Source organism: Cheilinus undulatus, linkage group 21 (genome assembly GCF_018320785.1).
Source record: "Cheilinus undulatus linkage group 21, ASM1832078v1, whole genome shotgun sequence".
NCBI lineage: Eukaryota > Metazoa > Chordata > Actinopteri > Labriformes > Labridae > Cheilinus > Cheilinus undulatus.
In genome coordinates, this window is record NC_054885.1 from 11,366,315 (window position 1) to 11,381,520 (window position 15,206).

A 15,206-nucleotide genomic window follows, 5' to 3' on the forward strand; every position below is an offset into this window, starting at 1 on the left:
TCCACCTCCCTAAAATAAAAAAACAAGAGAACTCATGTGGACTGCTTTAGATGCTGATTGATATTTATAAAAACTACAGTATTCAAAAATTCTCCATCATTAATCTCTGCCTTTCATTGACACATTCTCTGAGCTGTGTTGAGAGTGAGGATGAAATCAGCGGACATGTCGACTTTCCGTAGCTAATATCTCCCCAATAACTCTGAATAAGTCGAAGTGTGATTGCATGTGCATTATTCATTCCTCTGAATGTGTGGGAGTGTTTGTGTGACTCTAAATGAGTTGAATGGAGGCATGCAGGTCATGTTACCGAAGAGAAATCACTCTGTCTGTCTCTCTTTCTCCGTCTTCTGTCTCTCTGAGAGCCTCAGTCTGGAAGTTGCCTACATGCTTTTGTCTATGTATGTGAGTGTGTGCTCAATAGCATCCCCCCTGAGATTGAGTCTCAGTGAACGTCTGAGGACCGTGACCTTGAGGAAGAGGAGGAGGGAGAGGAAAACAGATAAAGAGAGAAACACACAGGGGGGCAGTGAAGGTGACGGAGGACAAAACAGATAAGTGAAGGAGAGAAAAAGAAGCAAATGGAGACGGCGAGGGGAGAATGGAGGCGGGAGAAGCACAATAACTCGCCTTATAGCCACATTCAGGCTTTTAAATTAACTCAGTGTTAACAATGAAAACAAGGTTATTCCAGCACAAAGCTTTTAAAGTACACCCTGATTACAAGCTCCTGATGTGGTCAAAAAAGTGGCAATCTGCAGGAGTGAAACTGAGAAGTGCTAAAAACTGCAGTTCCTGCAGTGGCCACTTGAGGTTGGTTCCTAAAGTGGGTCAATGCCCATTAGGCCCCATATTAAACTGCCCAACTTTGGTACTGATACAAACATGCTTTTTTTTTTAAATTATTTTGCAGAGACTTGTTCTCCCATCTCTTGCAGACCAAAAAGTTAAAAAATAACCATTATTTGAAAAAAAAAAATCTTCAAGATACAGCCATAGTTACAACAAAAGCAGTTCCTGTCTCCAGTGTACCAGAGGGCCACATCACAGGCTATTCATGAGCTGTGCAGTTTAAAAAGCATGACACGACAACAGAACAGCCTGCCATTGGTTGTCAGCCCTTCACAAAGCATTGTGAGACACGACATGGTAGTTAGCATTCAATGCTAATGGCAGGAACGATTGAAGAGGGATTTAAAAATGGACAAAAAAAATGTTAAACACTGGATTTACTGGAGTTGATTTAATCTTTAAATACCCTTGAAAATGATCTGAGTTCCAGGCTTGCTAGAAAAGCTTTCTCAAGTGATTTGAATGTGTGGATAGCATCACTGGAAAGGCACAATGTCAAGCTTCAAAGAGGAAAAAAACAAGTGGCTAGGATTTGTGGTTCAAAAGTTATTTCACTTTTAATAGTGTGCGTCTCTTCTTGTTGTATACGACAACGATGTTCTAAGAAGTTTAACCATAGTATGCAGAAAGGGACAAAAAAGCATGCAATTCATGTGGTTAAAATCAATCAGTGCACCAATAATTCAATTTAATTTCATCGCTATTAATGCATTGATGCAAATGGCACTAGATATTAGTTTTGCCATAACTGCAGTTCCTTGAGTGGCCACTAGGAGCTTGCTCAAAAAGGAAGCAATTCCCTTGAGGCCCCATTTTGAAATGGCTAACTTTACAGTAGAATTAAACATGCTAACAGCAGTGTTACTTTTGCCAGCTTTTTTAATTTTCACTCTTAGCCTTTAGATTTAATGTCTTTTAGTCACGCTTTAGTCATTTCTTCCCTTTGTAGTTTTAGTCAAACCATGACAAGTGCTCACATTTTAGTCTCTAGACACATTGTATTTTGACAGATTTACCCACAGTGGAGAAATATCATGGATTTTGAATGTCTACTGAAAACAAAAATTACATTTTAGTCCAGTTTCAGTCATCTTGACAAAAACTTGACTTAGTTTTTCTAAGTTCAGTCATCAAAGACCTATTTTTGGCTAGTTTTAGTCTTTCTCATGGAAAAAAAAGGGTTGAACCATTTTTGGTCTAAATGCAAATTTAGACTTAATGATTTAAAATATCCTTTGTTAAGTCATAAAGATGTAAAAAAGCAAAGAGTAAAAATAAGAAAGAAAGTAAGGAATGAGGGAGAGAAATGTATTTGTTTTTATTTAATTTTTTCAATTTGCATCGCAAGATTCTGACTTAAACTTACCATTTTGACTTTTTATCTCATACTGTGAACTTTTAGATTCCAATTTTAAATTTCAAGATCATGATTTCATATTGAATCTCATATTTTGCCCTTTTAAACCCCTAACTTTAACTTTTGATCCCATATTTTTACATTTTAACACACAATTTAGAATTTCATCCCATATTTTGACCTTTTATTTTCACAATCTTAAATTTTAAGTTATATCTCGACCTTTTACACTCAAAGTTTTGTTTTTAACCCATATTGTGACCTTTTTAACCCTAACTTTGATTTTTAATCCCGTATTTAGCCCTTTTAAATTCATGATTTTGTATTTTATCTCATATTTTGATCATTAAACTCATGATTTTTACTTTCTATCTCATATATTTGCCTTTTGAAAACATTACTTTGACTTTTGAGTTTGTGTTCTGACCTTTTTAACTAATATTTTGACTTTTTATCTCAGATTCTGAGCCTTCAAAGTTATCATTTTGATTTTTTTTTTAATCCCAAAATCATTTATCATCAGTTTTTCTCCCCCTTAATGTATTACCTGGAAAAAAGGTTGACAGTTTATGGTTAAATGTTGACCCTGTTGGGCCCTCAGGTTAGACCTAAATTCAGATTTCGGCCCCTGCTGTGACTGAGTTTGACACCCCTGGTCTGAAATATCTAAATGGAACAAAAAGATAAAAATAAAAAAGGGTTTGTTTTAAACTTGTGTGGAATTTTTTTCCACTCTAAATCAGTTAGAAAGTTTGACCTCCCTTCACTGTTTAGAAATTTTAACTGTTAAAGTCCTATTCTTGCAACTTTCTTGATAAAACTATCCCATGATGGTGGAAACAGTCTCTTTCTGCTAAGCTAACTATCAGCCTGGACCTGGACAAAAGGCACAGGTGGGGGAAAAAATGGACCCAAAACTACTTCAGAACGATTCATGATTTTTGGCCAGGTGTCAGCGGGACAGAAGGAGAAGCGGAAAAGAGAAGCAAAAAACAGAAGTGGGGTTATCCTCCACACTGCCAAATGTGTTAATCAGTGGTCCTACTGGTCAGCCGCAAACACACACACATGAATACACACACACACACACGTCTGGACCTGCAGTGTGCCAGACCGGATGGTACTCTAAGTGTGCCTGCCAACTGCTAACAGCTCTCCCAGAGAGGCTCTCACTCAGACACACACAGATGCAGACACAGTATACACACACACATTCACAAGTATTCACCATGCCAGCGACTCACACACACCCAGGGACACACTCGCCTGTGATTCAAAAGTACAAAAAGACAAAAAAAAGGTACGATAGCACACACACCTCAAACTTCTGCCGTAGCTCCTCGTTGCCCTCCTCCCCCTCCGGAGCCACGGGAACGTTGAAGTACTCGCCTTCTTCCTGGGAGAGCAGCTTAAACCTGCAGAGAGAGAGAGTATTTACAGTCAAATCAATTCTAATATACAATTTAAGCCTTAAAAACAGTGCAATTAGCTAAAGCTGCAAACAGTTGAGACACAATTTTACAGTCTTAAAGAATAATTGGATGATTATTTAGTAATTCTCTCTTCTTCATGGTGATGTAGCAAAGCCTGAAAGAGACGGACTAAAACCTTAGCATGCTTTTTAATCATTAAACAAAATCAATAAAATATAATTGCTCATATCAGCCTCATTACAAGTGATGCCACAAGCTATATCTCAAAGGCTCACCACTGTATTCACAGTAAATGTCTTTGCTTAGTGACGCAGATCTCAAAAATGTGAATTCAGGTGGTTGTGACAAGACCTTTTCATTTTATGATTTCAGATGTAAAGATAATGTGTTCAGCACTGTTAAACAACACTTTTCTCAAACAGTTTCAGTGATACACCTATAACCATAACGTGCATGTACATAATAATTTCAGTAGGAGAAAAATTCAAAACAGCTTTGCTGGCTAATACAAGCCTCAGGGCTGGAATATTGACCTTATTTTTAGCTATATTTTGATATACAAACCCCTGTTTCCAATAGTTCCCAACCTTTTTTCTTTAAAAAGTCATATCTAAGAAAAGCTAAGCCACCCCAGGACCCACTTGGAAAAAGTACACATCAATTTTAATAGCTTTTGTTGAAAAAATCCCAACATAACAGGCCTACATACACTTGTCCTTGAGAAAGATCTATGTATAAACTATCCATTGTTACAACAGCGTATTGGGACCACTCTAGAAATAACAATATATATTTCTTTTACTTTAACAGTCGTAAATGTACATGAATCAAAACTTTGAACTTTTGAGATTAAAAGGTTGAGAAGTTGAAATTCTTACCAAAGTTTATTGATTGGTTTCTTGTAAAGTTTTGCCTTACCACATATTAATTTTAAGATTTTAAAAACTTGAGTTTCTAATGTCAAAGTTCAAGACTTTATAGACTTGGAATTTTCCTGTTTCTTTCTTGTAAATGTTTGACTTTTTAAACTCTGAAATTCTGAATTTGTTTATAACTTTATATTCTCTTTTTAACCCTTATATTGTGTTCGGGTCAATTTGACCCGTTTTCAAGTTTAGGTATGTAAAAAGTATCATTTGCTTTTTTGTACTGGAACGAGGCTTCATCTTATCCTCAGACACAGCTATTTTAACACAGCAAAAGATATTTTTTATCACTTTAGTAAATTCTGAAGGTCTCAAAAAAAAAAAAAAAAAAAAAAAGAAGAAGTGACATTTGTGGTGTTACGGGGCAAAAATGACCCAGCAGAGAATACTGGCTGTTGCATGCATCACTTAGAAGCTGTGGGTTGCTCTGTGGATCAAATATGGCTCAATTTGCCTCAACACACACACACACACCCACACACACACCCCCATACAGACACACACAGCTTCATACAGACACACACACCTTCATATAGACACACATATTCATATAGACACACACCTTCATATAGACACACACATTCAAATAGGCACACACCTTCATATAAACACACACATTCATATAGACACACAAATTCATATAGACACACACCTTCATATAGACACACACATTCAAATAGACACACACACATTCATAAAGACACACACATTCATATAGACACACACCTTCATATAGACACACACATTCAAATAGACACACACACATTCATAAAGACACACACCTTCAAATAGACACACACCTTCATATAAACACACACATTCATATAAACACGCACATTCATATAGACACACACATTCATATAGACACACACCTTCATATAGACACACACACCTTTATATTGACACACACACACCTGCAACACACACACACACCTTCACACACACCTGCCCTGACACCATATTGTTGTTTTATGTTCAATTTATGGTATGATTTTCAATTAGCACTTGCTATTCTGAGTTTAATAAAGCTAGTTTTATAAAAAGGAAACAGCTTTTTGCCTTTTTCCTAACAATAAATCTATATGGGTCAGTTTTTCACCACAACACCACGGATGTCACTATTGTTAATAATGTTAAGTAAAAAAAAAAAAAAAAAAAAAAAAAACACAAGCAATTTTTGGGTAGATATGCTCTAATATTGGTCTTTTAGACTTGGATAATATACTTACGCATTATCTTCACTGTAGGAAATAAAATAAGTGAATTAAACAGTTTTTAAATTGAAAATGAGTGGTATATTGTAAGAGAAAAGGTCTATTTAGCCAAAAAAAAAACATTTAAAACAGTTTTTACATGGATATGAATACATAATAAGTTAGTTATGAGGTGAAAAACAATACTGGATGATAACTATTGTTTTTCAAGTATTTTCAAGCTGAGTTAAATCACGGGTCAGATTTGACCCGCTAACACTAAAGATGTGGGCAGCTTTCTAACACAATACAAGGGTTAATTAAAATGTTTACTGTCTTTGCTCAAAAATGAAAAGAGCCTCTTATTTTTTCTTCCAGGGTGGCCCTAATACACCTACATACATTATATTTTTTAGCATGATTTATTTTTGTTAAAAAAAATTCTCTATCCCTCTCTCTCGATATATATATATTTTCTTTTTAAATTTTATGTTATTTAACCAGGAAAACCTCACTGAGATCAATAATCTCATTTACAAGAGTGTCCTGGCCAAGAAAGGCAGCAGCACAGTGAACAGAGTGACAGACATGAAATTTAACAGTTATAAACACTGATCAAACAAATCCCGAATCACAGATATATTTATCTGTGGGCAAAATTTTTGACAAGGCGTCCCCAGGTTGGGAACCACTGCTCTGAAAGACAGTAAGACTGTAAATGACAGAAGCTAACATTAGTAATCAAACTAGTACAAATATCTCCTTAGAAAAAAATTAGCTTGCTCACAAACATTATCTTGAAGTAGTAATCTATGCCTATTCTACCAAATCATGAAGCAGGTAAAGCTTGTGAGTGGTTCCACTAAGCTAGCTGGATAATATTGTTAACTAGGAATTCATGCCATAGTTGGTGGTTATGTTAGGAAGTGGTTAAATGCAAACTGGAGCTGTAACCTCAAAATGGTTTGGTTTACTACACTAGCTTGCTTAGATTATCTAAGGTATTAGCAAGAAGCCCTTTGAATTTTGACTTGTAAACCCAGCTGGTTTAATCCTTATTTCCATCACTCTGTCATCATGCTGGTGTCAGCAGATGTGAAACTTTAAGCTGCACATTTCAGGAGTGATGAAGAGCGCACACCTTCACAGATTCTGTCTGCTTTAAATGGTTATCAGGTTTTTAATGGCACCTCTCTGCCTCCACCATTCTACCTCAAATGCTGGCATCTCATTAAAAACCCTGACACAGCACCGTCAGTTAAATAGGAGAAAGATGGAGAGATATAGAGGCTGAGCTCGGTAGAGAGACAGAGTAGGAGGGAGGGAGCTGGAGATAAAAAACAAGAGATAAAGAGACAAGGTAGAGATGCTTTGGCACTAAGTATCACCAGAATAAAAAAGAGGAGCTCTGACTAAAGTATTTCTCCAACAGTGCTGCTACTAACAAGGTCACCTTCACTCTCCCTCCTCCTCCTCTACCTGTGCTCTTTGTCTGCCTCAGATCCTTCAAACCCTCCTTCATTCACACATCCATACAGCCTCTCATCTCACCATCCATCCACTCCTTGTTTCTGGAGCTCTGAGATGCCAAAGGACAGCGATCCCATGAAGTCATTACGGCTGGTCAGGTCCCAGTCCCAAATCTCCACGGACAGGCGGCGGTCCTTATCGTACTCCTTCAGGTGGCTGGAAGAGAAACAAAGACAGCAAACAAGTTTAATGATGCCTTATAAACCTGTATGACATCTCCAAAAATAAAAATGTGAGATCTCTGAAGCAATTCTGCCACATTTGTGGTACTTTTTGAAAATGTTGCCCTACTACATCGTTGAGTTTACAGCAATCACAGCTTCTAAAAAACATGCAATGTTTCTTTTTCAACTAATACTGCTGGAGCATGCAACTGTTTCTGAATTCATATATGGAGTTGACCCCACTTCTTGGAGGACTTTCCAAAACATTTTGGGGTGTTCTTGTGGGAATTTCTGCCCTTTCATTCTGTAGAGCATTTATGAGGTCAGGCACTGATGTTGGATGACAAAGCCTAATCTCCGTTCTAGCTCATCCCAAAGGTTCTCCATGGGGTTGAGATAAGGGATCTGTGTGGGCCAGTCAAGTTCTTCCACACCAAACTCATCAAACCATGTTTTTATAGACTTTGTGCACTGAGGCAATGTCATGTTGGAATAGAAAAGGGCCTTCCCCAAACTGTTGCCCAATCTGACTGCAAAACAGAGAAGCAGGATTTATCATTCCACAGAACCTATTTGCCATCAAGTGTCAGTGTGCTTTGGACTACCCCATCTGACGCTTGGCATTAGACTTGATGATGTGAGGCTTGTATGCAGCTGCTCAGCCATGGAAACCCATTCCATGAAGCTCCAACAGACAGTTTTTGTGCTTACATTAATACCAGTTGAAGTTCCACTCTCTTCAGTTATGGAATCAGCAGAGCGTTGGCATCTTTTATGCACCATTCAGTTGCAGTCATTGACCTCGCTCTGTAACTGTGCATGACTGAGTTGCTGTTGTTCCTAAATGCTTCCACTTTCTAATACCAATCAAAGTTGACTGTGGAATATCATGAACCATCTTATTACAAAGGTGGCATTAATCACAGTACCCTGCCTGGAGTCACCAAGCTCTTCAGAACGACCCATTTTGTATCACAAATATTTGCAAATGGAGACTGCATGGCTAGGTGTTTTATTTTGATACACCTGTGGCAACAGGTCTGATTAAAACACCTGCATTAAATTATCAACAGGTGTGGCCAAATACTTCTGTCCATATAGTGTATGTTTCTATCCAGACAACATCTTTTTCAGGGATTTCCCTGCTTGTTTTAGCAAGAGAACTCAAAGCCACTAGGATGAGTCACAACAGCATGGCTTCACAGTTAAAGAGCGTGGGTACTGGAATGCTTACATCTCAGACATGTCTCCATTGAACATGCATGGAGCATTATGAAGCAAAAAAATACAATAATAGAAATTCTGCACTGTTGAGCGACTTTAGATGTACATCAAGCAAGATTGGGAAAGAATTCCACTTTTTTAAAGTTTTATTTTTGGCATTTTTGTGCCTTTATTTGATAGAGGATGATAGTGGAATCGGAAACAGGGACGAGAGTGGGGCACATCTTAACCACTCGGCCACCTGCGCCCCAGAATTCCACTTTTAAACGGTAATATTTAGTGTCGTCAGTCCCCATATCTAACAGTGTTGTTAGAATAAAAGGAAAAGTAACAGCAGTCGGTATGCTCCTGCCCCAACTTGTTTGAAATGTGTTGCAGCTCAAAGCATACATCCAAATCTGCAAAAGGGAGGCTTTGCAAGAAGAAGATAAAAGTTTTAGGATGGTCTTACCAGAGCCCAGACCTTAATCCTGCTAAAAATTGCCCTCGTAATCTGTCAGATTTTGAGTGCTTGTATAAGGAGGCTGGGCTGTTTTTCCATGTTAAGATAGGTTATGCTGATGGACTCCACACCAAAACAGCTGCATAATGTATCAAATAAAACTCATCAGTCTAGGACAGTTCATATTAATTCTTTTTTTTTCTTTTTTTTTTTTTTTTTTAGAATTCCTATTAAAAATGTGGCTGTTTTTGATTGAATGTAATAGGTTATACGTTAAATTAAAGGTGGCAAAAGTTCTGTAATGATGTCTTAATCGCATCTTCACATTACAAAAATGTGTCATTTTAACAGGGGTGTGTAGACTTTTTATGGCCACTGTAAATAGAAGTTGAAGTAGGCAAGAGGGGAAAGTGCTGTGAGAGGAGAGCCCAGCATGTGGGTGTGAGTACTTAGAGCTGAAAGAAAGTAAGTAAGCAAGTTAAAGTTATTTTTGTTCAGACATTGAAATAAATTTTAGGAAACACAGTATAAACAGCCTATGATGGCACAAGGCAGACTCCATTTTTAAATCAAATAAAACAAGCAGAAAAAGCCTCACAGAGCATCAAAAACAAGCCACCCAAAATGTCTGTGATGCTGATTCACCAAGGATTAAAAACACAGACAGCCTCTCCAATAATAATTATCATTGGTCCATAGGTAATGATAATCCCATGCAGGTAGGACTTTAGTGAGGGACTGCCTTAAGGGTGAGTGGTATAATTCCTCTGGTAATTATGTTCATCTTAATAAACAAAAGATACAGCCTTAATGTACTGCATGTTCAAAAAAATATTAAATACTGTTTGTTCAACTTCCTCAATCACCTCATGCTTCGATTTGTTGGATAGGTAGAGAAAGTGCCTTTCAAACTGAACATCTGCACCCAGATGCCTCAAAATGCAAATCTACATCTCCCTCCATGCAAACTGTGATGTGGCTTATTAAGATTGTAATTAGAGCCAACTGCAGGAAACGACCCCAAAAGCAAGTTTTCATGAGTAGAAGGAGCCAGATGTGTGTTCTTTTTTTCTCCGCGCCAGCGGTTACACATGCTTGGAAAGCCGAGCATAATGTGATGAAAACGTTGCACCGAGTGAAGGAAGAGATGAAAGAGAGATCTGGAAAAGATGGAGAGAAGGGGGGAAAACAGAGAGATAAATGAACTAAGACACAGTTTACTAAGGCCTTACAATTTAAAGGTCTCGTTCCAGACGGGGTTTAGGCAGCACTTGATGGTCTTGGTCTTCTGTTTGCTCTCCCCGCGAGGGTCTGGGATCAGTTTGAGCTTCACATAGGGGTCTGACAGACCATTCGGGTCCATAGGAACCAGATTTTTGCCCTCTTTGACTGGGGAACAAAGAGAGGGAAAAGAGATATTCAGTTTGATTTCAGCAGTGATAAAAAATACAAAATTCTCAAGCTTGTTAGCATTAGAACTGAACCATCACAGCATTGCAGGTGGGGAGAAAGGACTCTTTTCCCCAAAACTATGACCCAAAGTGGGCTGTATCAATAGTAAAATTAAAAAGAAAGGACAAAACATATTAAAAAAACAACCCCCATGAGGTTTATTGGGGGTTAGCACCTTGAGATTGCCAGATCTGTCTATAAAGACCATGTAGACCCATGAAGGTTGCCAGTTTTGACACTAATCCTTCTATTGTGGCTGTCTCTTATTGGGCTGTAATTGCATTCTAGTGGTGTAAAATCCCCTGTGTGTGGAGGCAATTATTGTTGCTGGTCAAGTTGTGAGGTCACATCCAATTACCAGAGGCAGAGCTGGTGCTGCTGTGTCCTACAGACCGCTCACTGGGGAAGCAATGGTGAACACAAATAAGACACAAGAACCTTTCCTAATCGCTCGTCCTTTGATTCAAATTTGCACGAAATCACAAGAAAAAAGAGGGTTCAGTTTTTCCTTAATTCTGCTAAAATACAAAAAGAATTTTTAGTTTCAGATTCTCTACAAAAAAGACAAACTGCTTTTTTTGAGTCATAGAAGTTCAAGTCTGTGCCTCTCGACTCCACACAGCAGCTCAGGCTCCTGCCCGCTAGAGAGACGCCATTCTTTATTTATTAGCTTTTAGGAACACTAAAAATTTGATCTGACCCTGTCCACCGTACAAAGATCCGTCTGAAAATAAGTCTCACGGTGTCTTGGCTTACTGGGTCAGTAAGTTAACAATGTGGCTGCACTTGTGGTTGACTTTCCGTTAAGAAAAAAGGCAGAAATCCACATTTTAGCTTCGCTGGTTTGGGTTAAAACTTCTATTAAAAACAGTGATTTAGAGACATGAAGTTACCTGCTGATTGGATTTTTTAAAATAGGTTTTCATGTCATGATTTGATTTGATTTGCACAGAACAAAGAAAATATAAATGTTGATAAATGGAACATTATGAAGGTTGTGAGGAAGTATTATTGATTTTAGCATAACCATATCATTATATAGAGGCTTATAACTAGGGCTGTGAATATTTTTTTTTGCTTTTATCATGACTAATCAGAGAATTTCTGTGGTTAATCACATTTTAAAATTCCACTCGTATATAAAACTGGATACAGAGCTGTTTTATGGGTAGATAGAAAATTATAACATGAACTTATTCCCGGAAAAAAGGAACTTGTTATAGATTAAAAAGGAAATAAAGGATAAGTTAAAAAGGTCATTGTTTGATAGCAGGGGGCAAATGCCGTTTGACTGGTCCACTGAGCTGTTTAAGTCTTATAAAGTTTTACCTATATTCATTTTACCCTCTACCCATACAAGCCTTCCAGGGCCAGCTGCCAAAAAGCATCCCCACAGCATGATGCTGCAACCACCGTGCTTTACAATGGGGACGGTGCATTTGTGAAGATGTGCAGTGTTTAGAACATCTTGTCCAATGGCCAAAAAGCACCTTCTTGGTCTCATTAGACCAGAGAACTTTCTTCCACTTGACCGTGGAGTCTCCCACATGCCTTCTCGCAAACTCTAGTCTGGATTTAATCTGAGTTTTCTTCAACAGTTGCTTTCTCTGTACCACTCCCCCATAAAGCTTTAAATCTTGAAGAACCTGGGCAACAGTTGTTGTCTGCAGAGTCTCTCACATCTTAACTGCTGAAGCCTGTAACTCCTTCAGAGTAGTCACAGGTGTCTTGGTGGCCTCTCTTACTAGTCTCCTTGCACGGCCACTCAGTTTGATAGGACAGCCTGATCTAGGCAGATTTACACATGTGGCATTTTTCTTCCATTTCTTGATGAAGGATTTATCTGAACTCTCTGAGTTGCTTGGAGTGTTCTTTTGTCTTCATGGTGTAATGGTAGCCATGAATACCGATTAACCAGTGACTGGACCTTCCAGACATAGGCAATGTAATCACATTGTCCCTGCCCATTGGATAGCTATCTACCAATACATCTGGTCCTTTTTGTAGGTTTCTGCCACTGTCAGGTTGGTTGATTCAAGTCATCATGAAGAGCAAAAAATAAACCCTACATTTTGCTATTTGACACCATATAAACAAAAAAAAAGGCTGATTTAGTAGCGTGAAATTTGGGTGAATCTTCCCCAAATTGCATGACAGATCAGCTAAAATAAGCAAAATCAAGGTTTTGTGGTGGATCATGACAAGTTAGCATGCACTTTACGGCTCTTACATGTTTAACATGTTTTTTCTTGTATCTGATAGAACAAGGTGTTTTCTTTTGTAAGGCTAGAGTAGTATAATTTCACAGAAATACAAAAAGGCTTTGATTTAAGGAATCATGAGCAGGTATCATGCTGTGACCAGCCATAGTAGTGAGACATGTGCAGTGATTAGAGGACAAATTATGAAAATTACAAATGTCACATTTACATTAAATGTCATATTATACTGCAACTAGTCCGTACAATGAAAGCCAGCCAAGTTCACCCAAAGTGGGACTTTTTCAGCCTTTTTCTGCCTAGCATGATAAGAACTGAAGCACTTATTTTTCTACAATAAAAGCCCAAATGTTTGTACAATTAACAATTGAGATGCAAAGCTCTCAGAGCTGCAGGGAAGCTTCTGCATCCTTTCAAACCATGACTGAAAGGAGAGCTTCTCAGTGAGCTCGCAGCATGACAACACCTTTAAGAAGTCGTAGAAATGAGGTTTTCATGCTGCTCAAGCGCCGTGCTACGCTAAGCTCCGGGAGGTTAACCACAGCACAGACCAGCATTAAACCCTCAGCGGAGCAGGTCAATAAATATTAGATGATGCCTGTTAAAGTGACCATCAAATGCTGTTTGAGAGGAGCTATAAAGAGGGTAGCATGCCAAATAGTCTCAGAGGACACTTACAGTAAATACACCAGGGCGGGTGTTTTTGTGAGTGTGTGAGTGAGCGAATTGGCCTGCTCGTGCATGCTCAGGTGTTTTCTGCATGTGATTGTATGCATGTGTGAGTATCTTCCTGGCATGTAGTGTTTGCTAATTGCAAAGGGCATGTGTGAGTCTATGAGAGAGAGCGAGAGAGAGAGAGATAAGGCATGTATTTGAGTCTCCAGGGTGGGCGGTGGAAATAAGAGTGCAGTAACAGCAGAATACTGTATGTGCAGAGCAGCGTGGGCGTTGGCAGAGCACTTTCTCCCATGTGAGACGACCTCATCAGAGTTTTAGTGGGATCCTCATGTTGTGTTTAACTCACACGTGTTTGTACGGCAAAATTAGAGCTTCAGTAGAATATCATCAGTGGGTTGTTGAAGCAGACTTGGCAGTCATGTGAAGCTTAAATATATATTAGATTTCTATGCATGTGTGAGGAGGCGCCACAGTAAAATACCTGAGGATTCATTCAAATGAACTGAAATGATCTGTTAGTCACTCAATTTGCCATAAGTCAGCTGTGAGAGTGTACAGGGACCCTCCATACACTGTATACAACATGGACGTAGCCTCATTGAGGTCAACCCATGGCTTCTCAAGAGGTGTTTTGAAGTCAAATTACGGGAGTAATAAACTCCACTCACTCCAATGGACCATAACATCATCTGACCATGATTTTATGCCAATCAATAATGTTTTCACACACACTCAAAATTCCAAAAAAGTTGGGGCACGGTTCAAACTGTAAATAAAACTGAATGCAATGATGTTTAAATCTCATAAACCCACATTCTATTCACAATGGAACATAAACAACTGTTGCTGAAACTAAAAAATAAGCGCTCATTTTGAATTTAAAGCCAGTAATACATGACAGAAAAAATAGGGACAGGGCCACGTTTACCATCGTGTATCTTCTTTTAACAACAGTCTGTAAACATCTGGGAAGTGAGGAAAGCAGTTGCTGGAGGTTTGGGGAGGAATGTTGTGCCATTCTTGTCTGATTTAGGATTTCAGTAGCATTTTTTTTGCCTTTTTTTTCATTTTATGGTGCACCAAATGTTTTCTATTGGTGAAAGTTCTGGCCTGCAGACAGGCCAGTTCAGCACCCAGACTCTTCTACTACAGAGCCATGCTCTTGTGATGGATGTGGTATGTGGTTTAGCATTGTCTTGCTGAAATTTGTAAGGTTTTCCCTAAAAGGCAAAAGTTGCTCTAAAACCTCTATTTACCTTTCACCATCAATACTGCCTTTCCAGATGTGTAAGCTGCCCACACCATAGGCACTAATGCAACGCCACACCATCAGAGATGCAGGCTTTTGAAAAAGAATTTCAAATTTTGAGTCATCTGACCACAGAACAGTTTTCCATTTAGCCTCAGTCCATTTTAATGTGCTTTAGTTCATAGAAACAGTTGCATTTCTGGATCATGTTCACAAATAGCTTCTTCTTTGCATGATACAGCTTTAACTTGCATTTCGCTGCTGTTGGGCCAAAACCTCCTATCTACAAAATCCCCACTTTTCAGGGAATTAAAAAAAAAAAAAAACATGAATTTTTCAATTAATTTAAACACTGAATGATCATGGTTAGCATCTAAATGATACCTTTTATAGGTTTAAAATTTGTAACCTATGACAGATGTAAAGGGTGACTAATAACACTGACTTATGAAAGAAGGCTTACAATCGTGAAAAATGGAAATATGAG

At 38.4% G+C, this 15,206-nt stretch overlaps 1 protein-coding gene across 2 annotated transcripts in view; it reads right to left on the reverse strand.

The window, feature by feature from the left end:
* LOC121529326 (protein kinase C beta type-like) overlaps window positions 1–15,206 on the reverse strand; it is a 172,738-nt gene that overhangs the window by 74,609 nt on the left and 82,923 nt on the right. For both annotated transcript variants that reach the window (XM_041817134.1, XM_041817133.1), the window contains exons 6-8: window positions 10,354–10,510; window positions 7,313–7,447; window positions 3,528–3,624 (exon numbers count right to left, since the gene is read on the reverse strand). In XM_041817134.1, coding sequence (XP_041673068.1) covers window positions 3,528–3,624; window positions 7,313–7,447; window positions 10,354–10,510 — 389 coding nt within the window. The remainder of the gene's footprint in view (window positions 1–3,527; window positions 3,625–7,312; window positions 7,448–10,353; window positions 10,511–15,206) is intronic.